General features: G+C 43.5%; 1 protein-coding gene across 5 annotated transcripts in view; it reads left to right on the top strand.

Moving 5' to 3' along the window:
• Positions 1-21857, top strand: part of SH3D19 (SH3 domain containing 19) — a 198764-nt gene continuing 176907 nt past the window's right edge. For 2 of the 5 annotated variants that reach the window (XM_042234935.1, XM_042234940.1), the window contains exon 1: positions 822-959. Coding sequence is in view for 1 of the 5 variants with exons in the window: in XM_027956244.3 (XP_027812045.2) it covers positions 134-245 (112 nt within the window). In the remaining 4 variants the exon portion in view is untranslated. The other 3 variants (XM_027956244.3, XM_060400975.1, XM_042234938.2) reach the window with 3 other exon arrangements.

Consider the following 21857-nt stretch of genomic DNA (forward strand, 5'->3'; position numbering starts at 1 on the left):
GCGGGCTGCAGGTGGAGCCGACGAGGCAGCCGCTTCCGACGCCGCCGCTCCGCGGGGGCGCCTCCCAGGCCCGAGGCTGCGGGCGCGGGGCGCCGGGGCTGGCGGCCGGCGCGCGGGCCCGCGCGGCTAGTCCATGGCTGAGGGCCGGCGGCGGGAGGACGAGGACGACGAGCTGCGCGAGCGCCGCGAGCTCGGGGCCCCGCGCCGCGCCCGGGGCCGCGTGCTCTCCGGCCACCCGGCCGCAGGTGAGGGGCTCGGGCAGCGCGAGGGGAGGGACGGGGGCGCCGGGGACCCGGGGCCGCGCACGCCCTGCTCCGGACGCCGGCGGCTCCCGCGCCCGCGCGGAGGGGATCCGCACCTTCAACTCTGGGAGGCGAGCCGGAGGGAGAGTGGCTTTCCTTCAATTCCCATCCTCACTTTGGGGCCGAGCCCCAGGAAATTCAAGATTATCTCTACCTGTTAGGGGCCCTGGAGCCGAAACTACATATTTTCCGTGCAGACTAAATCCAGGAGCTGCTGGCTTGGAACTTGCGGCTGCCTTATCTCTGGATGAGTCAGAGGCCGGTGAAGAATGCCCCCTCCCGATAGGTTTGCCAGGCTGTCGCAACCGAGTCTAAGCACGTGCTAATAGTCCAGTCGGGTTTGGGTTTCGGTGCCTGTTGAACTTCGGACCTGGGCCTGCCCTCCCAACCCCCAATCGCCCAAGTGCACCTAGTTTCTGTAGGACTTGCTTTAGAGTTACTTGGTGACACCACCCCCTCTTCGCCCCCCCACCCCCACCCCCCGCCTCCCGCGCAGTCTCCCTCCTTCCCCCTCTCCCCAGTCCAGAGTATAGCGTTCTGAAAGGTGATGATGCACTGGGACCGAGAATCATTTCTGGGCATATAACTGCTTTTGTGATCTTGTTTTTGGGTGCACAAAGGCGGTACGGATCAATGGTTTGGCGCAGAAGTGGAAGAGTGAGTAAGGGCACACCCACACCCCTTCACTTTCCGGGGGAGCTTTTCACTTAAACATAATAGAGAGGAAATTCTTTGGTCTTTGGTTCCAACTGGATAAGCCAGTTATCTGAAAACAAGAGGGAAGAGATGACAATAAAAGGGAGATAGAGGCGTGAGAAAGATTCCGATGTGCGCATTCATTAAGGCCTCTTTAGAAAATGGAATACACTGAGGATTCCCGTAAACCATGGAGAAACTTTTCTATATGGCTCCCTGAAGGCTCCCTCAAGGAAAGCTGGAGAATTGAAAGAAGATCCTGAGTTTCTGGGGAACAAATGGAGGCTAGAAAATGGGATGAAAGGAAAGAGTTTGAATGGAACGTGAAGAAATGGTTGATTTGATGCTCCTGGTAGGATCTTGAATCCTTAAAAATCATTCCTTTTGGAAGATGAGTCTTCTCATGTTGTCCAAATGTCAAGTTCCATTTTTCCTTTTGTAAGTTTTTTTGAGGAAATCTAGATTCTTTGCTCTGGACTTCTTTCTAGCAATGAGTGTTACCATCTAAATATTTGATACTTAGTGGGGATTATTAATGTCAATAAGATTTGAGGACTAGGCAGTTCATGAACAATGAATTGATATGAGAAAAATTAGAAAAGTATGTTGTGTACAATGTAAATTACTGCATGTTATTAATTAATTAAAAGCATTAAATACTTTTTGTAATTTAAAAAAATCATTCCTTTTGCCCATTATTCTTTCCATCAAAATAAGGCATTTGACTAACCACACAAACACCAACCATTTGGAAGATAATGTCTTGATAGTTTTGTTTAGTATAAACCCAGATCTAATGAAATACTGGGTGATTGCTGGATATGAGTAAATAATTGATGGGAGAATACAATGAAAAACTTCAGAGATATTTCTGTTTTCCACTGATTTAAACATTCCTTGGACTCCTCTTATCTTCAGCAAAAAGCTTCACATATGTTCTGTGAAGAGCCGTACCAAGGTCATACTAGATATGATACAGGTATATGTTTATCATTTAGTTGCAGTATATGTGTTTATTCCAAGGCCGGTGGGAATGGCATTTTGTAACTTGTTTTTGCCAGTTCTTTAATTTCCCAAGGCTACCAGGAGCTTTTCTAGGTTCCCTGATAATCTGTTGCTGTGAGGTGACGTGTTCTTTTTCACTCAGAAATTGGTGTTTGCAGTTCCTCACATTTTATATACCCTGCCTGGGTTCAGGGGTGAGGAACAGAGATATTATGGAGTGGGCAGAGGGTTAAACTGGCTGTTTTAGCAGGCTTCTTTCTTTGGAGACACATTATTTAATAGTTTACATTTCTTTGCAAGCTGTGCTCTTTCTCCTCATTAGTTTCCTGTGTGTTTTTCAGACTCCTTTGCATTCCTTACCAAGCTTGGGCATTTGTTAGTTACGTTTGTCCAAGGGAGAGAGTAGGAACTGACCTAGAGGCTTCATGTTTCTCCCCCCACCCCCCTTAACCTGAACCGTTTGTAAAGTCTTCATTGAATTTGTTAAAATATTGCTTCTGTTTTATGTTTGGGGTTTGGGGCTGTGAACCGTGTGGGCTCTTAGCCCCCTGACCAGGGGTCTAACCCATACACCCTGCGTTGGAAGGTGAAGTCTTACCCACTGGGCAGCCAGGAGCGTCTCCCGTCTCCTCTTTCTACTGTTTCATCTTTCCTCTTCTCATCCCCTCTCTCCTTCCTCCACCACCTCACAATCTAAGGATTTTTTCCATTTTCCTTTGATCTCACAGAGCTTGACTTAGGGTGACCATAATTCCTTCTCTCCCTGCTAACTAACTATATAGGTGTGGTTGTGGAAGTGCCTTTTTTTTTTTTTTAAACTTTGCAATGTATATTCAGGTGAACCTGTAAATATAAAACCTGTAAATCATAAAGTAAGACTCTCATAGCCTGTGCCCAAGTATTATCATTTCCCGAAGCAAACTTTGGTCTCTCCTAGTCATGACGTCTTCCTTCCCCTTGAGGGAACCACTTTTTTCCCCCTTCCTGTGCAGTTTTACCTATACGTGTATGCGTGCATATAAGCATATGCATATATATGTGCATCCCTATTCAATATTGTTTAGTTTTACCTTACTAAGTATGATTTATTTAGTTATTTGACAACTTCACATGAGTGAAATCATCCTGTACATCTTCTTGAGTGTCGTGCTTTCTTCATTCCCTGTTAAGTTTGTAAGATGTATCCATATTGTTACATGCAGCTCTAGTTTCTTTCTTTGCATTCATATATCACATTTTTGCTTATTATTTTTTATTGATTTGTTGGAGTTTTTTACTTGCACAGGAATCTCAGCTTCTATTGGTTGCATGTGTTGTAGATTGTGCTTCCACTCTAGTTTATGTAAACAATTTTTGTTCATGGTTTCTTTTGATGTAGAAATTCGTAATTTTTAGTGTAGGTAGATTTATGAATCTTTTTCTTTATAGTTAAGTGTCCCTCCTTTCCTCGCTGTCCTCCTTTGTTAAGAATGCTTTCTCTACCCCAAGGTCATGAAGATACTCTATATCTTCTGTTTTGTCTACTGAAAGTTTTGTAGCTTTCTTTGGGGACAGATGCCATAGCTTTCGTCAGAATCTCAAATGGGTCTGAGAACTCTGAGTGACCTGACAGCATTTTTATATTGTTTCTCCAAAGGGTGGCTGCTGCTGCTGCTGCTAAGTTGCTTAAGTCGTGTCCGACTCTGTGTGACCCCATAGATGGCAGCCCACCAGGCTCCCCCGTCCCTGGGACTCTCCAGGCAGGAACACTGGAGTGGGTTGCCATTTCCTCCTCCAATGCATGAAAGTGAAAAGTAAAAGCGAAGTCGTTGCAAAGGGCAGGGAGTACAACATTCCGAGGAGTGGTAGGCATTTAATTTTGTGTGCTCAGTTGTGTGTCCGACTCTTTGGGACCCTGTGGACTGTAGCTGGCCAGGCTCCTCTGTCCATAGGATTTCCCAGGCAGGAATACTGGAGTGGATTGCCATTTCCTCCTCCAGGGGATCTGCCTGACCTTGGGATTGAACCCATGTCTTATATGTCTCCTGTATTGCAGGAGGATTCTTTACTGCTGGCATTTGATAGGGCTTAATAAATATTAAATAAATTTACTCTGTGTTTGATGTGATTATGGTAAACTCGGGAAGGACAGATATAATTTCTCCCGTGTGTTCTGAGTAGAATAACTGATATTTTTAAGATGAGGTCACGATTAGACCTCATTGTGTTCTCTATGAACTGCTGCTTACATGTTGTCTTCTGTGAGGGAGGTGTTATCTTCTCCATTTTATAACTGAAAAGATTGAGGCTCAGAAATATTTTAAAAATATTTAAGTGACTTGCCCAAGATCCTTCAAGCTGTAAATGGCAGTATGGGGACTTGAATCCAGGTCTTTTTGACCTGAAAAATCTGTGTTTTCCCAAGCTATCCTGCTGGCTACTAATAAAAGTCAGTTGCTTTGAATGCTCCACATGTTTATACCTGCATGATGTTGCTTGTTATATTTTAGAAATACTTTTTACATTTACCTGGTGCTTTTCTACTTAGGAAGGACTTCCACAGCCTCATGGAACTTGATTGTTACAACAACCTGAGAAGGAAGAGGGTACATTTTTATTATTCCCATTTTAAAGACGAGTAAATCGAGACTCGGAAGTGTTTAAAAAAAAAAACACCTTAATCTAAAAAGAACACAGCTAGATATATAGCTGCAGCTCAGTTACTCTATTGGGTGTTTCAAGTCATGAACCATTGTTTATTTGATTCATACAACATGTCAGGTCAGACGGCCCAGAGTGTGTGGCTCTGCCTAATTAGTTGTATCATTCTGAAAACTACATGAATTCTTCTGGGCCACTAGCTTACAGTTTTTGTTATTAGATTTCCAAAGTTATCTAATTTCTTTTGAGAAAGTTATTATAAATCTCACAGAAACTATAGATATATGGACATGCTATTTAAAAAGTCTCTACTCACCAAATTCTTTAAGAACATCTAGTTATCCTGTCAACAAAATTATGCAAAATGTGTAGAAAATACAGGGAATACAGAGAAATATATAAAATAGGCTCCCTGCTTTTAAAGAACATGTCATAGAATTAGGGAAAGTAAGACTAATATACCTTAAAGAAATAAGTAGGATCAAGTAGTTCATGGTAACTATGAAATGGAGGTTAGCATAAGAGAATCAGACTGTCTTAGTTTATTTCTTGACTCAACCTCTTACTGTGTGACCTTGGACAGGTTATCTAACCTGCCTGTGTGTATCCATTCTTTACTTGTCAAATGGGAATGTTAATAAAACCTATTGCATAGGGTTTGAGGATTAAGTGAATTAGTACACGGAATACCTTTAGAACACAGCTAGGCCCATAATAAATACTGCCTATAATGTTGTTAGTGTTTATGTATCATTTTGTTATTGTTAAAATATCTAACACTTTATCGAGTCTATTTTTTTTCTTCATTTAGGAATAGTTGTGTAGTTCCAGGTTGGCAAAGAAAAAGGAGGTAAACCTGCATCTTCACCATTTCTAATCAAATGTGTTTGCTTTGCTTTGGAATTCATGTGTCTTTTTGAAATATATCAATCTTACAAGACCATCAAAGACAGAGCCTAGTTCTTCACTTGACATTCCTTGCGCCATACAAGCTATTTTAATGTGGCTTGTCGTGATTTTTATTAATACCTTTTCTTCTTCGTCACAAAAGAAAAGCTCACTCTTGTGACATAATCGTTGTGTTTAAAGTGATTTCAAACAAATCAAAGGGAAGTCGATGACTCCACATCCTATTTTTAACCAGGGTGCATGCCTTCATTCTTTTTTTTCTCTTTTAATCTTTGCCACTATTCATCCAAGGCTTCTATAACTTTACTGGCATGTTACATTCTGGGGGCAACTCTGGCTCCCCTCAGAACGTTTCACCTTTACATGCAATGGTGTGTGTGTGCTAGCTTGCTTCAGTCATGTTCGACTTTTTGCGACCCCGTAGACTGTAGTCCTCCAGGTTCCTCTGTCCGTGGGCTTCTCCAGACAAGAGTACTGGAGTGGGTTGCCATGCCCTCCTCCAGGGGATCTTCCCGACCCAGGGATCGATCTCACGCCTCTCACATCTCCTGTGTTGACAGGCGGGTTCTTTACAACCAGTGCCACCTGGGAAGCCCTACATTCAAGGGTACTTAAGAGTCTAATCCTCTGTACACAGATCTCTGTTAATTAGCTTTAGCCTCCAGCAACTTACAGCATCTTTCTGGGCCTGAGTTTTTGCCTTATTAATTGAAAGGATGAGGCTTCCAACTTTACATTTTGTGATTCTAGGACATGAGCAGAAAAAGAACTTCTGACTTGGTTTACAGGAGCGTGCCAATGTGCAGGCTTACATCTAGGGTGTTTCTCCAGGCTCCTAGTGAAGTAATTTGTTGATGAAGGAGAAGCCAAAGGTACCAGGCTCAAGACATGCCTCACCTGGAGAAGGGCTGTCATGATAGCTTACGTTGTGTCTTTCAAGATGGGCACTTCACTGATCGAGGGATGGTACTCCGCTTTATCAGTGGAAGATGTGAGATGTGTTCTGGGGAAATTTATAATTCTCTTGTGTATAGTCTGGGGGAATTTATAATACTGTACGATGCAAATGTTATCATTAAGTACAAGATGGAAATATATATCTAGCAGCTTCAGCGTGTGGAGAAGGCAATGGCATCCCACTCCAGTCAGTCCTCTTGCCCGGAAAATCCCATGGAGGGAGGAGCCTGGTAGGCTGCAGTCCATGGGGCTGCACAGAGTCGGACACGACTGAAGTGACTTAGCAGCAGCAGCAGCAGCTTCAGAGTGTAGAGCAGGGTGATGGGAAGGAAGGAAGGAGGCCTGGCCCTCTCATTTGAATGAAGGCTGAACGTCAGTTCCTGTCCCTCAGCCTCTGTGGGTCTCACCTTTAGGGGCTCTAGGCTTGCCTTTGGGTGGGGATGGGTGCATGGCTGGGGAGGAGTGAACAGGCAATAAAGCACTGTTTTTTCTTTTTTTTTTTTTTTGCAAGCAGAACTTTATTAAATGGGCAACAGATAGTACACCCTCCAGACGTGAGAGCAGCCGACCCTGTAGGAGTGGCTGTTTTCTTTTTTTAAGTGAACTTTTTTTTTTTAGAATAGTTTTAGATTTACAGGAAACAGTTTTAGATTTACAGGAAAATTGTGAAGCTAGGACAGAAGGTTCCTATCTCCCACACCCGTATTTCCCCTTTATTAACATCTCCTTAATTTTTACCTAATTTATTCTTGCTTTGCATGGTCCTCTTACATATAGTTGTCATATCTCTTCAGGCTCCTCTTGGCTGTGACAGTGTCTTAGATTTTCCTTGTTCTTGATGGCCTTGACCGGGTTAAGGAGTACTGGTCAGATATTTTGTAGAATGTCGCTCTTCGGGGATCTGTTCTCATGTTTAGTCTGGAGTTTGGGGTGTTTGAGAGGTAAAGTTGTGTGTGTTTGTGTGTGTGTGTGTGTGTACACGCACGTGCGCGTGCTCAGTCGTGTCCAACTCTGCATCCCCGTGGACTGTAGCCCACCAGGCTCCTCTGTCCATAGAATTTTCCAGGCAAGAATACTGGAGTTAACCATTTTCTACTCCAGGGAATCTTCTTGGACCAGGGATCAAACCCGAGTCTCTTGCATCTCCTGCATTGGCAGGCGGATTTTTTTTTACCACTGAGTCACCGGGGAAGCCCATGACTTATATATTAACCACACATTAAGGGTATAGTTTTCTCTTTTTTTTTTGAGTATAATTGCTTTACAATGTTGTGAAAGCTTCTGAGGTACAGCAAAGTGAATCGGCGCTATATATACATACATCCCCGCCCTCCTGGCCCTCCCTTCCACCACCACCCCATCCCACCCAGCTAGGTCATCCCCGCGCACCCAGCTGCGCTCACTGCTGTACAGCAGCTTCTCACGGGCTGTCTTTTACAGAGGGTAATATATATAGGTTCAGCGCTGCTCTCCATCTAACCCCTCTCCTCTCACTGTGTGCACCTGTCTGTCCTCTGTGTCTGCATCTCTATCCCTGCCATGCAAATAGGTTCATCTGTACCGTTTGGCTAGACACCATAATATATATATGTTAATATATGATATTTGTTTTTCTTTTTCTCACTTCACTCTGTATGACAGAGTCTAAGTCCATCCACATCACTACAAATGACCCAGTTTCATTCCTTTTTGTGGTTGTGCAATATTCCGCTGTATATTTGTACCACATTTTCTCTATCCATTCATCCGTCCTGGGACATCTAGGTTGCGTCCATGTTCTGGCTATTGTAAATCGTCCTGCAGTGAACATTGGGGGTATATGTGTCTTTTTCATTTATGGTTTCCTCAGGGTACATGCCCAGTAGTGGGATTGTTGGGTCATATGGGAATTCTATGTTTAGTTTTTCTAAGGAACCTCCCCATAATGGCTGTATCAGTCTACATTCCTACAGATAGTACAAGAGGGTTCCCTTTTCTCCACACTTAAGGGTATAATATTAACATCACTGGAGTGCTTGTCAGTTTTCTCTACCCCAAGGTCACTACCCCCTCCATTCACATCACAGGAACTAAAGGAAGTCACTATGCAGGCCAGACTTAGAGTGAGAGTTTTGTTTCACCTCCTCAGGGGTAGATTATCTCCATAAGTTTTGTAGAATTCTGCACAGGAGATATCATTCTTTTTTAGTTTCTTTGGGCTCTCCAAAATCTCCATTGGGACTGTGTTTAGACCTTGCCTTTTGGGGAATGTGAGCTCAATTCCTCCACCCTAGTTCTGTCCAGAAAATCTGATGTGTCCTGATGTCTGGCACACACTTTCATAATTATAAAAGAAAGACATGGAATGCATATCCAGCTTGAGGTGGCCTATGATTAAAACTCCTTCACACTAGTGTATCCACAGGTGCCAAGCACTAATATGAATTCCTTTCCAGTTTTGGAAATGGAGAGAAAGTTAGAGTATGAGAGGAATTTGGAAAAGCCCTGGACTAGGATAACCAAACGATGAATTAATATTTATCGTGCAGCTTCTAGGTGGTATTCTAATTGTCTTAAGTGTGTTTTTTTCCCCTTAGTCCTCATACCAATCCTATGAGATAGGTGTGATGATTCCCTTCATTTTGGCAGATGAGAAGCTGAAGGGGCTATTTACCTCTAAGTGTAAATAATCTACTCCAGGTCACACAGCTAGAAAGCAATGGAGTAGGTAGGATTCTGTGCAGATCCCTAGTTGCCTCCCCAGTATCCATTCCCACCTTCCTTAGTCAATGGAACCCTGTATGACGGACTGTGGCAGAGTACCCACCTATGAAACTGCTTCACCCAGCCTGCTAAGGAGAGGCAAGTAGAAGTTGTTGAGTGGGGCTTCTAGGAAAATTCTCTAAAGGGAACTCAAGTGTACAGAATATCCTTTCGCCCATATCCCCTTCTATCCCCCTCCTATCAGGAACAAGGGTGTGTGTGGTTCAGCAGCCATCCTGAGTCATGAGGGCACCTTGAGGATGGAAGCCACACACTGAGAACAGTGGAGCAGAAAAATACATGGACTCTCAGTTCCCGATGTTAATAAAGTCATCATGTGGGCTTTTGATTGCCTGCTTCTCCTTTATTTAAGAAAAGCTGTCTTATTTAAGCCTCTGCTGCCGTGCTTGTGTTCATGTGTGCTCAGCTGTGTCTGACTCTTTGCCATCCCAGAGACTGGAGCTCGCCAGGCTCCTCTGTCCATGGGATTCTCCAGGCAAGAACACTGGAGTGGCTTGCCATGTCCTATTCTAGGGGATCTTCCTGACCCAGGGATTGAACCCATGTTTCTTTCATCTTCTGCATCGACAGGTGGATTCTTTACCACTGATACCACCTGGGAAACAATTGTTATCTTAAGTCCTTATAATTAGCAGTTGAATCCAATTCCTGGCTGATAAAACTTCTGACTTGATCTTGTTTCTCCCTCCTTATCACCAGGCTAATTTGGTTACCATGAGGTTACCTTAGGATACCTAGGTTCTTGCTGCTATTTTGTGCTTTATTATAATGTGACCTTGGACAAATAACTTAGATGTCCTTCCCTTTTGCATCTTTTGAATGGGAATTATTTATTCTCTAACTGCTCTACAAGTGTACTATGGGAAAAATGCCTATAAATGTCAGGTTCTCATGTGTAATGTACATTGCTTGAAGAGGGTCACGGTCATCCTTGTTTAGTGGGATTGAAAAGGAAGCCTCTAGAATCTGAAAACAGTTTTCTGATTTTGTCATTTTGCCAAGTGCCATGTTTAATACTGCTCAGGGCACAAACAAACAGAAGCTGTGATGGGAGGTGGTTTTGTCCCTCCGCTGCATAGGAGCAGAGTCGCAGTGGCATCGCTGATGAGCCTGTAGCTTGTGCCAGAGCTGCTGCTTAAGATTCAGAGTTTGTGTCCAATATGGCTGCCTTCATCATGCTGGAGTGTTGTTTCCTGAAGATACATTAATCAAGGAATCGCTGTACTGGAAGAAAGCTAAATGCTTTTTCTCTGAGAGCCGGCCAAGAACAAGGGGCACAGAAGAAAACGTTTGCACGACACATGGAGAATTCTTTTTGCTGGCAATAAATATCCCCATTTCCAAAGAGTCCTCTGAAACTAGTACAGAGGTGTTCACAAAAATCTGGATGGCCCCTCACTCAGCTTGGGGCTGCCCAGGTAAAAGATCCTTTTTTGCCTTGGCACCGCACTCCTTGTGCCTTTACTTCCTCATGAGGAGTGTCCCTCAACACACTAGCTCCATGGAGATAACAAGTTATCTGGTTGATCTGCGTTACTCAGTTGAGGTATAAATCTTGCCAGTGGAAGGTGTGGTTTGTAAGTTAAATTCATTTGGAATAAGGAGTGGTAGTTCAAGTTTTAAAATGTGCAGACTTATATTTGAATAATATTCTTAATTAGAGGCTTAGTAATGGGAAATGCCTAATATCACAAACATTTATCTTTTATGCTGATCTATTCCTCTTCCTTTCTTCTTGAGGTATTCAACTTGAAAACATGGTATGGTATTTCTTACACTTCTGTAGCAATGCTTTAAACTTTAAACAGTGCTTCTCAAACTTTAATATGCCTACAAATCCCCTGGAGAGCTTGTAAAACTGCCGATCTTGATTTCATAGGTTCGGGGTGGAGCCTGAGATTCTGCCTTTCTAACAGACTGTAGATGCTGCTTCTGCTACTGGTGCCTGGGTTACACTTTGATTAACAAGGCCCTCAGTTACTTCTGCCTCAGTACTGGAATTCTCAGTGCTGACTGGGCATTGGAATTAACTGAGGAGTTTTCAACAAGATGTGTGCTCACCCTACACTCAGATTTCCTGATTAAGTACTTTTGGGATGGCTGGAGAGCTGGAGTTTTAGAGTTCTATGTGAGGTGAGACTCACTGGCTTCATCTCCTATTTAAAAATGTGATGTTGAGTGGTTTCACTGTGCTTTCAAAAACTGTAAGTTTTTGAATATGTATTATTATTTTTTTAAGTAATGAATTTAATGAATTGGTTTATGATTTTGGCTGTGCTGGGCCTTCTTTGCTGCACGCGGTTCTCTCTGATTGTGGCGAGCAGGGGCTACTTCCTAGTCGCAGTGCTTGGACTTCTCATTGCAGTGGCTTCTCTTGTTCTGAAGCACAAGCTCTAGGGTGTGCAGGCTTCCATAGTTCTGGCACGTGGGCTTAGTAGTTGCAGTTGTTGGGTTCTAGAGCACAGGCTCAGTAGTTGTGGGATGTGGGCTTTGTTGCCCCACGAAATGTGGGATTTTCCCAGACCAGGGATCCAACCAGTCCCCTGAATTGCAACATGGGTTTTTAACCACTAGACCACCAGGGAAGCCCTGAACTGTAATTTAAAACAAAAATTTATTTGTTTAGTTGTGGCATGTGAACTCTTAGTTTGGGTCTGTGGATCTAATTCCCTGACCAGGGATTGAACCTGGGCCCTCTGCCTGGAGTCTTAGCCAATGGAGCACCAAGGAAGTCCCTGTAATGTGTTTCCATCGTAAGTAATTTATGTTGTGTTGCCTTTCAGTCAAACAATAAGTGGAATCTACCCTGCATTTTATACATGGACTAGGTACAGTCCCTGTGTTATCCATGGGGCTTCCCTGGTGACTCAGATGGTAAAGAATCTGCCTGTAATGCAGGAGATCCCCTGGAGAAGGGAATGGCTACCTACTCCAGTATTCTTGCCTGGAGAATTCCATTGACAGAGGAGCCTGGCAGACTACAGTCCATGGGGTCATAAAGAGTCAGGCACAACTGAGTGACTAACGCTTTGTGTTATCTATAGCTTAAGAAGACTCTTGGAGAAGGAAAGGGCAACCCACTCCAGTATTCTTGCCTAGAGAATCCTGTGGACAGAGGAGCCTGGAGGGCTGCTGTCCATAGGGTCTCATAGAGTCAGACACGTCTGAAGAGACTTAGCATCAGCAGCAGCAAGAAGACTCCACATAAAGAATGTTGTAAGGGCCCATCATTGAAGTAACTGGGAAGTAATGTGTGTGATAGTTATGTCCTTTCAGATTGTAAGAAATAGTGGCCTGTTCTGCTAACCTCAGATGGGAGGTTAATGGGAGGCTTATTTTAAGGATATACCAGTAAGTGAAGAGGAACTAAAAAGCCTCTTGATGAAAGTGAAAGTGGAGAGTGAAAAAGTTGGCTTAAAGCTCAACATTCAGAAAACGAAGGTCATGGCATCCGGTCCCCTCACTTCATAGGAAATAGATGGGGAAACAGTGGAAACAGTGTCAGACTTTATTTTGGGGGGCTCCAAAATCACTGCAGATGGTGATTACAGCCATGAAATTAAAAGATGCTTACTCCTTGGAAGAAAAGTTATGACCAACCTAGATAGCATATTGAAAAGCAGAGACATTACTTTGCTGACTAAGGTCCGTCTAGTCAAGGGTATGGGTTTTCCAGTGGTCATGTATGGATGTGAGAGTTGGACTGTGAAGAAGGCTGAGCGCCGAAGAATTGATGCTTTTGAACTGTGGAGTTGGAGAAGACTCTTGAGAGTCCCTTGGAATGCAAGGAGATCCAACCAGTCCATTCTGAAGGAGATCAGCCCTGGGATTTCTTTGGAAGGACTGATGCTAAAGCTGAAACTCCAGTACTTGGGCCACCTCATGCGAAGAGTTGACTCATTGGAAAAGACTCTGATGCTGGGAGGGATTGGGGGCAGGAGGAGAAGGGGACGACAGAGGATGAGATGGCTGGATGGCATCACTGATTCGATGGACGTGAGTCTGAGTGAACTCCGGGACTTGGTGATGGACAGGGAGGCCTGGCGCGCTGCGATTCATGCGGTCACAAAGAGTCGGACACGACTGAGCGACTGAACTGAACTGAGTAAGTTGGAAGACAGGAAGTAGCATCAGAAGTCATTTGGAAATATAGCAAAAAGTTATTTGGAAACACGGCAAATAGTTTCCCCAGAGAACATTCCTTTGTAAGTTGGGAAGATTGTTATTCCTTATGTTACTGTCACCACGGTCATCATTTTGGTGACTCAGTTTACCTCTGTCTCTTTCCATAGCTCTGCTAAGTCTCTTCAGTCGTGTCCGACTCTGTGCGACCTCATAGACGGCAGCCCACCAGGCTTCCCCTTCCCTGGGAGTCTCCAGGCAAGAACACCAGAGTTGGTGGCCATTTCCTTCTCCAGTGCATGAAAGTGAAAAGTGAAAGTGAAGTCACTCAGTCATGTCCGACTCTTAGCGACTCCATGGACTGCAGCCTACTAGGCTCCTCCGTCCATGGGATTTTTCCAGGCAAGAGACTGGAGTGGGGTGCCATTGCCTTCTCCATCCATAGCTCTAAACTTATTGAATAAATGACTCTTGTTTTTGTTGTAGTCAGCCTCCCCAAGGAAGAGCCTCTAAGTAGGTTGTCCAGCTAGGGTCCTGCACAGAGCGTCCCCTTGGGGCAGAAGCTAATGACACAGTACAGATAGGTACCTTTAAGGAGGAGGATGGTAGGGTCTTGTGGTACTCACCTGGCCACCTGCATGTGAGAGTTGAGAATTACCTCTGACAAAAGCAGACACCTGCAGCTGCTTCGGTTGTAACAGCACAGCGAGTTCAGCCCTGCCCAGCAGCTACTGCTGCCCGTTACTACTTGGTGCCCTGTTACCAGGCAGTGAGTCCTGCTCTGCCATTGGTGAGTGCCTCACCAGGCCCCGCCCACCAGCACCCAACTGTCAGGGAGCCCCGCCCCCCGTAGGGTCCTGCTCTGCCATTGGTGAGTGCCTCACCAGGCCCCGCCCACCAGCACCCAACTGTCAGGGAGCCCCCCCCCCCACGCCCCGTAGGGTTCTGCTCCACCATTGGACAGCACAGCAGCGGGTCCTGCCTACAAGCAGCCGGCCGTTAAGGAGCTACGGTTAGTGAGAGGAACTAGACAACGGTGGAGTGGTGGTGGTGAGGTGGAGAGTGAGGTGAGAGAGAGATCCTGGCTTTCTCCCTGAGGCCCTCCATCTGACCCGGCCGTGGGCCAGCGGGTGAGCGGGGGGCCCAGAATGGGCTTAGCGTTGTGTCCTGCAGGGCTCAGAGCCCTGACTGCGGCTACCAACTCGCTCGGCCCAGCCCTAGAGGCAGTGGTGAGCCTCTCCACTACCCCTGTCAACGCGACCTAAAAGCACTGGCAGTTTGCCTGGGTCACAATCTATGGGACCTGTTTTTGGGTGGCTTAAGGAACCTGAGGGCCAGTAGGTTGGGCGCCTGGCTATCTCGGAGATGAAAGCTTTCAGTGACTTTGGGGTTCTTAGGGCGTGATCCACCCATCTTCTTGTGTGAACCTTTCTCTGTTCCAGACTCCAGTGTTTGTGTTATTTGGCCTCAGAGTGTTGGACACTTAGACTTGCATTGTTCAGTATCATTGTCACATGAGACTTTGGGCTTGGGGTGCATTCTGAGGTTAGTTATGAGGGTGAGAAGGCAAAACCGGTAGATTCCATGCATGACTTGAACACCCTTTCGTTACTGAGTAGCATGGGGAAAGATGTATTTTGTTCATTGTTACAGTCTCGTAAACCACAAGGGTGCCTGGCACACATGTTCAATGCATGTCAAATAGAACACAAATAGAAACTGGTTTTAACGATTTAAGGTTGTCTTTATTGTTCATTTGATTATATTTTATTCTAACCCGGATCCTGTGTACACCGCAATGGTGAGGGAGTTTTATACTCCACGAGTGCCTCACTGAAACAGCACGTTCCAAGGCCGCAAGAAGTTTTCTTGTTGCGTTTTTAGTAGCGATGAGGATATGTTTGCCGCTTGGTGTCATCAGTACGGCTGGCACCAGGCTCCGGGCTGAAGTGGATACGAAGCTCAGCCATCAGGGTCCTTCCTGACGGCCTCCCTCGAGGGCCCCCACGGCCCCGCGGCGGTGGTTGCTTTTCTGGGAGGTGAGCCGCCCCTTCCGCCCCAAAGCGCCACCACCCTGGGTCCCAGTCACCTCTGCTCTGAGAGGTCGAGTGTGGATTTGGATATTTGGCCAAGGAAAGGAGGCCGCTTTTCAGGTAAAGAGGGAGACACTGGGAAGATGGGAGTCGCTGTTACAGCAGCTGCTGCCTCTTAAAAAGCTCCAAACCCCTTATCTGTGGAATGGGAGGAGGTTGGATGGTAAGGATGTTCCTGAGGAGGGATGGACCAGCTGATGATGGACGGGATGTAGGCAGCGCAGCGAGGGCCAAGTCCAGGGATGCTGATCTGTCCTGACTTGGGAAAAGAAGCTTCCGGTTGATACCTTCCCCTGGAGAGGGCAAATGATACACAAGGTTGAGTATTAAATCTTAATTAGAGCCTGTTTGCTTTTCCTGTTAAGCAGTGTGGAGAGTATTCACCTAGCACTGGGAACAAGCCTTTCAGTACCTTCTTGAGCGCATGAATTGTGTAAACCTTGAGGAACATAATTTGGTACTGATCACCTCATAGGTTTCTGATGAATGTTTAATAAAGGTAATGAAAAATTAGGGGTTTTAAGCGCAATAGTCTTTCTTTGCTTTTTTCATTGAAAACGAGGTTTAAGTAGGTTTTTTAAAGTACCAACTTTTTAGCATGTCTGAACAAAACATTTTATTGATCAATCAGTAACTAATTTGGTGTGTAAAGTATGCCAGGAACTCCTGTAACTAACACAGAAAGTTAGGTTGTTTTCAAGATGAGAACAATGAGGCAGAGAGAAGTAGAGCTGGAATTTGAACTCCTGCAGTCTTTTTTCTCCTTTAATTTTTAAATTTACGTACATGAATTTACACACATAAGATTGACTTCTTTTGGGTACATAGTTTTGTGAGCTTTAATAAAGGTAATCACCTTTATTGTATGTAATACAGTTGTATGATTACACACATGTAATCACCTCCAGAGTCAGAATACAGAAGTTTCATCACCTTGAAACTCCTGTGCTTCCTGTTGCAGTCAAATCTTCCCTATACCCTGTAACTCCTGATCTGTTCCATGTCTTTGTAATTTTGCCTTTTAATGGAGTCATTTCATCCTGCACGGTGTGGAGATTCATTCATGTTGTTCCATGTGTCAATAGTTTGTTCCATTTTGCTGCTATTCAGTATTCAGTATTCTATGAATGCACCACAGTTTTGTTCAGGATACTTAGGTGATTTTCAGGTTTTGGTGTTTGTGAATAAGCTGCTCTAAACATACAGGTTTTTGCATAAACACAAGTTTTTATTTCTCTAGTTTTAAGTACCTGGACATTGTTTTGATGGGTCATATGGTAAGTGTATGCTTAACTTTATAAGAAACTACCAAAGTGTTTTCAGAGTTGTATCAAACCATTTTGCATTATCATCAGCAATGGATAAGAGTTTGAGTTGCTCTACATTCTGATCAGCCTTTGGTATTGTCAGGTTTTTTTGCTTTGGCTTTTGTTTTAGGCTTTTAGGCTTTTTGTTTGATGAATGTGTAGGGATATTTTCTTGTGGCTTTAATTTGAATTTCCTTAATGTGTAGTGATGTTGAACATCGTTTCATGTGGTTAATTGCCATCCATTGTATCATCTTTGGTGAAGAATGTCAAATCTTTGCCCACTTTAAAATTAGTTTGTTTGTTTCCATATGGTGAAATTGTAGAGTTCTTTAGATACTTTGCATTCAGCTATTTTGCTGGATGTAAGATACGAAAATATTTCTCCTGGTCTGCCGTTTACTTTTCCATTCTGTTAGCAGTGTCTGTAGCTCTTTGATCTTCCTGAAAATAGTTGATTTAAAGTCTTTGTCTGTGCTGTGCTTAGTTGCTCAGTCGTGTCTGACTCTCTGTGGCCCCATGGACTCTAGCCCGCCAGGCTCCTCTGTCCATGGGGATTCTCCAGGCAAGAATCCTGCAGTGGGTTGCCATGCCCTCCTCCAAGGGATCTTCCCAACCCAGGGATCAAACCCAGGTTTTCCACACTGCAGGCCTGAGCCACCAGGGAAACTCGAGTGAGTCCAGTATCTGGGCTCTCACAGAACTGTTTATGTTGATCAGTTTTTTTCTGTGCATGTGCCTCAGAATTTTATGTTGGAAGCTGGACATTTTGAATATTACAATATTACAGCTCCAGAATCAGATTCTTCTCCCTAGGGTTTATTATTGCTGTTATAATTGTTGTCACTTGTCTGGTAATTTTTCTGAACGAATTTTGTAAAGTGTATAATTTTTGTGTGATGTGTGACACTGAAGTCTCAATTTCATTAGCTTAGTGGACAGCTAGTGATTAGACAGTTTTCCTTAAATGCCTAGAACAACAACAAAAAACCACCAAAAACCTCCCAGTCATCGCAGGGCGCTCTGTGTGTGTATCACAGCATACCTTCAATACTCAGCCAAGTAGTGTACAATTCACCTTAGCCTTCACTTTCTACTTGTGCAGAGCTTGTAGGTCAGTCACAGATGAGAGCTTAGGGCCATCTCAGATCCTTTCTGAGCTTGAACCCATCCTGAGAATGCACATAGACTTTCAGATTCCCAGGAATATGTGGGAGCTTTTCAAAGCCCTTATTCCCCAAAGCATCTCATCCTCTAGCCTTTCCTCCCAGTTTCTTTGGTTAGTCTGTTGTTTGCCCCAACTATTATCCATTGACTCATGCAGCAGCAACTAATATATTTATTTGTCTGTAAATGATTTCAATAAGCTTTCTCTGGCTAGCCACTTTTCAGGGTTTGGAGAGTTTTGAGTTAGGCAAGATAAAGACAAGTATTTTGTGCTGGCCTTCTGAGGTGCCACTAGACAAGTCAAAACAAATTATTACAATTCTTTGTGAATGAAGTCTTTTCTGCTCCCTCTGGTACTAGTACTGGTACTAGGTAGACAGGTTATTATTTTCAAGGCTACTGCTGAGCTGGAGAATGGGGGATGAGACCAGGGTTGGTTAAAATGCCACAAAGCTTGCTACTCCAACTAAAACTCACCTTGTTTTTCTTGACTGTTTCATTGTATTTAAATGCATCAAGTGGTTGCTGCAAACTTTTGGTTAGTTTATAGAGTTCAAAAAAAGGTGATTCTGCCAGTTTCCAGTTTCCAGTTTTCCAGTGCTTTTCTGGAGAACAGAATCTTGAAGTTCTTTACTCTGCCATTTTCACTGATGGCACTCAAGGATGGATTTAAAAAGTAACTAATTAAGATTGTCGGTCTTTTTATGAGCAAAGTGGCCAAGTTTTTCCCAATAAAATACTGAAAGAGAAGGTGTGGATAGGATAGTCTTACTCATTTTGAAGTGTTTGTATATCCTACAGTAGCATTATGAAGGTATTTGAGGAGCCTCACTCATCCGGTTACAGTGCCGGAGTCAAGACCCTTTTTCATTTAAACCCTGCATAGACAGCTTGCTTATTTTAGTTCCAGGCACAGACACCCCCTAGCCTGCTGTTACTTTTATTTATTTATTTATTTTCACTTTTAAAAAAAGATAATTTATTTATTTTAATTGGAGGCTAATTACTTTACAGTATTGTGGTGGTTTTTGCCATACATCATGTGACTCAGCCGTGGGTGTACATGTGTCCCACCATCCTGAGCCCCCCTTCCCCTCTCCCTCCCCACCCCGTCCCCCCCGAGTTGTCCCAGAACACCAGCTTTGAATGCTCTGCTTCATTAATCGAACTTGCACTGCTGTTACTTTTAAAAACCTGATTTTCAAGGAATATCTGGCCAGGAGAATCCATATTCCCCTTTGCTTTTTAAAGAATGACTCTGAGAACGTAGCTTGCTACGTTCTGATATAAATCAGTCATTGTTAGCACTGGGGAGGGGAATTGAGGGCACGGGGTGTCACTTTATACACTTCTGTATTGAGTTTCCTCCAATGAGTGTTACTTTGAAAGTTAAAAGAAAGGGACAATAAATTTAAAATGCCATGTGAAATAATTGCTGACCTAGTGTATTTGTTGCTCATGTTGTGGTATTTTTTTTTTTAACCTGTTTTGCCTTAAGATGAGCTGCTGCAGTGGCAAATGCTGTCATGTTGATAAAAGAAATGATAGATGCGTGTTAGAGAAAATGATAGTAGGAAAGAAGTCTATAATTGTGTTTCCTCTGAAGATCATTTTTCAAACACTGGCTAATTTATCATTTGGTCACCTATTCCATCTTAGGACATTCATTGTTTTTATGAAAGCCATAATCATTTAAAATGCAAATCCTCATAACCACACTGTGGAAAACTGTTTAACATAATCAAAACCTGCCCTTTGTGTTCTCTACCTATTTTACTGTGTGTTTCATCTCCAAGTCGTGACCCAACAGAATCTATTCCAGAAAAGTGGATTCAGGAGACCTGCATTCTAACATGCAGCTTGCCACCAGCCAGCTGTGTGTCCTTGATTTAATCTCTCTGGGTCTCAGATTCCTCATTGACAATATGAACAATTTAGACCCGGAATCTGAAAACTGTATTTCTGTGGTCCAAATCTGGCTCACTTCTTGTTTTTGTAAATAAAGTTTTATTGGGACAGTCATGCTTATTCATTTATATATTATTTATGGCTGCTTTTGTGCCGTATCTGCAGAGCTGAGTATTTGTAACAGGGTCTGTGTGGCCTGTGAGCCTAAAGTATATACTGTTTATCCCTTAAAAGAAAAGTTTGCTGACTCCAGACTATACATTTTTCTTTCAGGTTAAATTTTTTTTTTTTAAATTTTTGGATGCTTGGGCCAATTATTTCTTTTTTCCAATTAGATTGCTTCTTAGGAGATCACCAGAAAAATTCAGCTGGAGGAGGGGAAATACAGATCACACATTGTTATTTGTTAGACACCTATATCCATCATACATCTGGCATATTTTGTTACTGCTGCAGTTATAAACAAGTGAGCTCAGCCTCACTTGTCTTATTCATTCTGGGATCCTGGCTGTAGGTGTAATCCCTTACTGGGAAAAGGAGCAATGAACAAATCATGTGCCAGTTTTTAAAACTTCTCAGAAGTAGGTGTGTATTACTTCTACTCACATTGGCCAGCTGGATGTTAGTGGTGCAGGGAAGGGTAATCCTTCTGTAGGAGGCCCTGCAAATCACCTGGTACCTTGAGTGGGTGGATCATCTTTCTGCACGGAGAGCTGGGAAACACTGGGAACAACATCATCTACTATAGCTTCTTTAAAGGTTCCCTAATGTGAGCAAACTAAAACTAATGGCAGAAACTTGCTTTTAGAATTCTTTGTGTGTTACATTTTTAATGAATGCTCTACAGCTAACAAGTAACTAGAAATTGGCCTGTTGAGCTTTTGGAGCATATTCTAATTCTCTCTACTTACTTATTTAACAAATGCTCATTATAATAATGTAATATGTTTGGATTTCTTTTTATAGACTCTTGATGTCTTTAACTTCTAATTCTCACCCCTAAGCTGCCTTTTCCAAGGTCCCATGTCTCACTGGGACAGTAACACAGCTCAAGTTACTGAAGCCAGAAACCTGGGTGAAATTCTTAAACTTCCTCCCTTACCAGGGTTACTTCTGTCTAACCAGGCAGTTACCAGAGTCTATTGAATACATCCCCTCTACAGCCCTGACTCAGTCCTCCTCCCTCCTACTACCATCCTGGACCAAGCATCTCTCACCATTCCCAACAGCCTTATAACTAACTAACTAGGCTTTCTACCTCCTGTAATTCATTCTCTATACAGTGACCAGAGTGATTTTTCTAAAATGCGAACTGATCATGTTATTCCTCTGCATTAAAACTCCTGTGCCTTATTTAATCTACCTCTTAAAGCTCAGATTTCTTAGCATGGCCTTGAACCGTTTCTTTCTTTTTTTCCTGGGAATTCCCGAGTCAGTCCTGTTATACTTAACTTACCTTCTTGGCTGGAAAATATAATCGTTGTTCTGGAAGGATTTTTCTCGGCCGTATCTGATGAACTCACATAGCATTTGGTAGATGTTTTCACTTGAAGAGACTCAAACACTAGATAAAAAGTACTGTGCAGAGCTGGCTGTGTGCAGTGCGGAGGGTGCGCTCATCCTAATGCTCAGTGGATCGCCCTTTCCTGGAAGGGCTTGACTAAGCCAGATGGACTCCCAAAGAAAGGCTGATTGACACTGGTTTTGTTTTACTTTCACTGAGACCTGTTTTTAGAAGTTTAAAATGTGCCCGTTTTGGAACTTGTCATTTATTGGTCCTCTTTTCAGTGAGCTAACATATTTTTCCTTATGATACCAACTCAGCAGCTTCTGGACAAAAGGAATATGAAACAAATGCATCTTAAAAAAATACTGTCTCCTCTGGGTCTTTCATGTTAGCTCTCTGTTTCAGAAATAAAAATAGCCTCATCGAACTCATAGGGGGATAGGAGAAATTCAGATACTTGCTTTGAAGATACTCTAGTGAT

Source organism: Ovis aries, chromosome 17 (genome assembly GCF_016772045.2).
Source record: "Ovis aries strain OAR_USU_Benz2616 breed Rambouillet chromosome 17, ARS-UI_Ramb_v3.0, whole genome shotgun sequence".
Classification (NCBI taxonomy): Eukaryota; Metazoa; Chordata; class Mammalia; order Artiodactyla; family Bovidae; genus Ovis; species Ovis aries.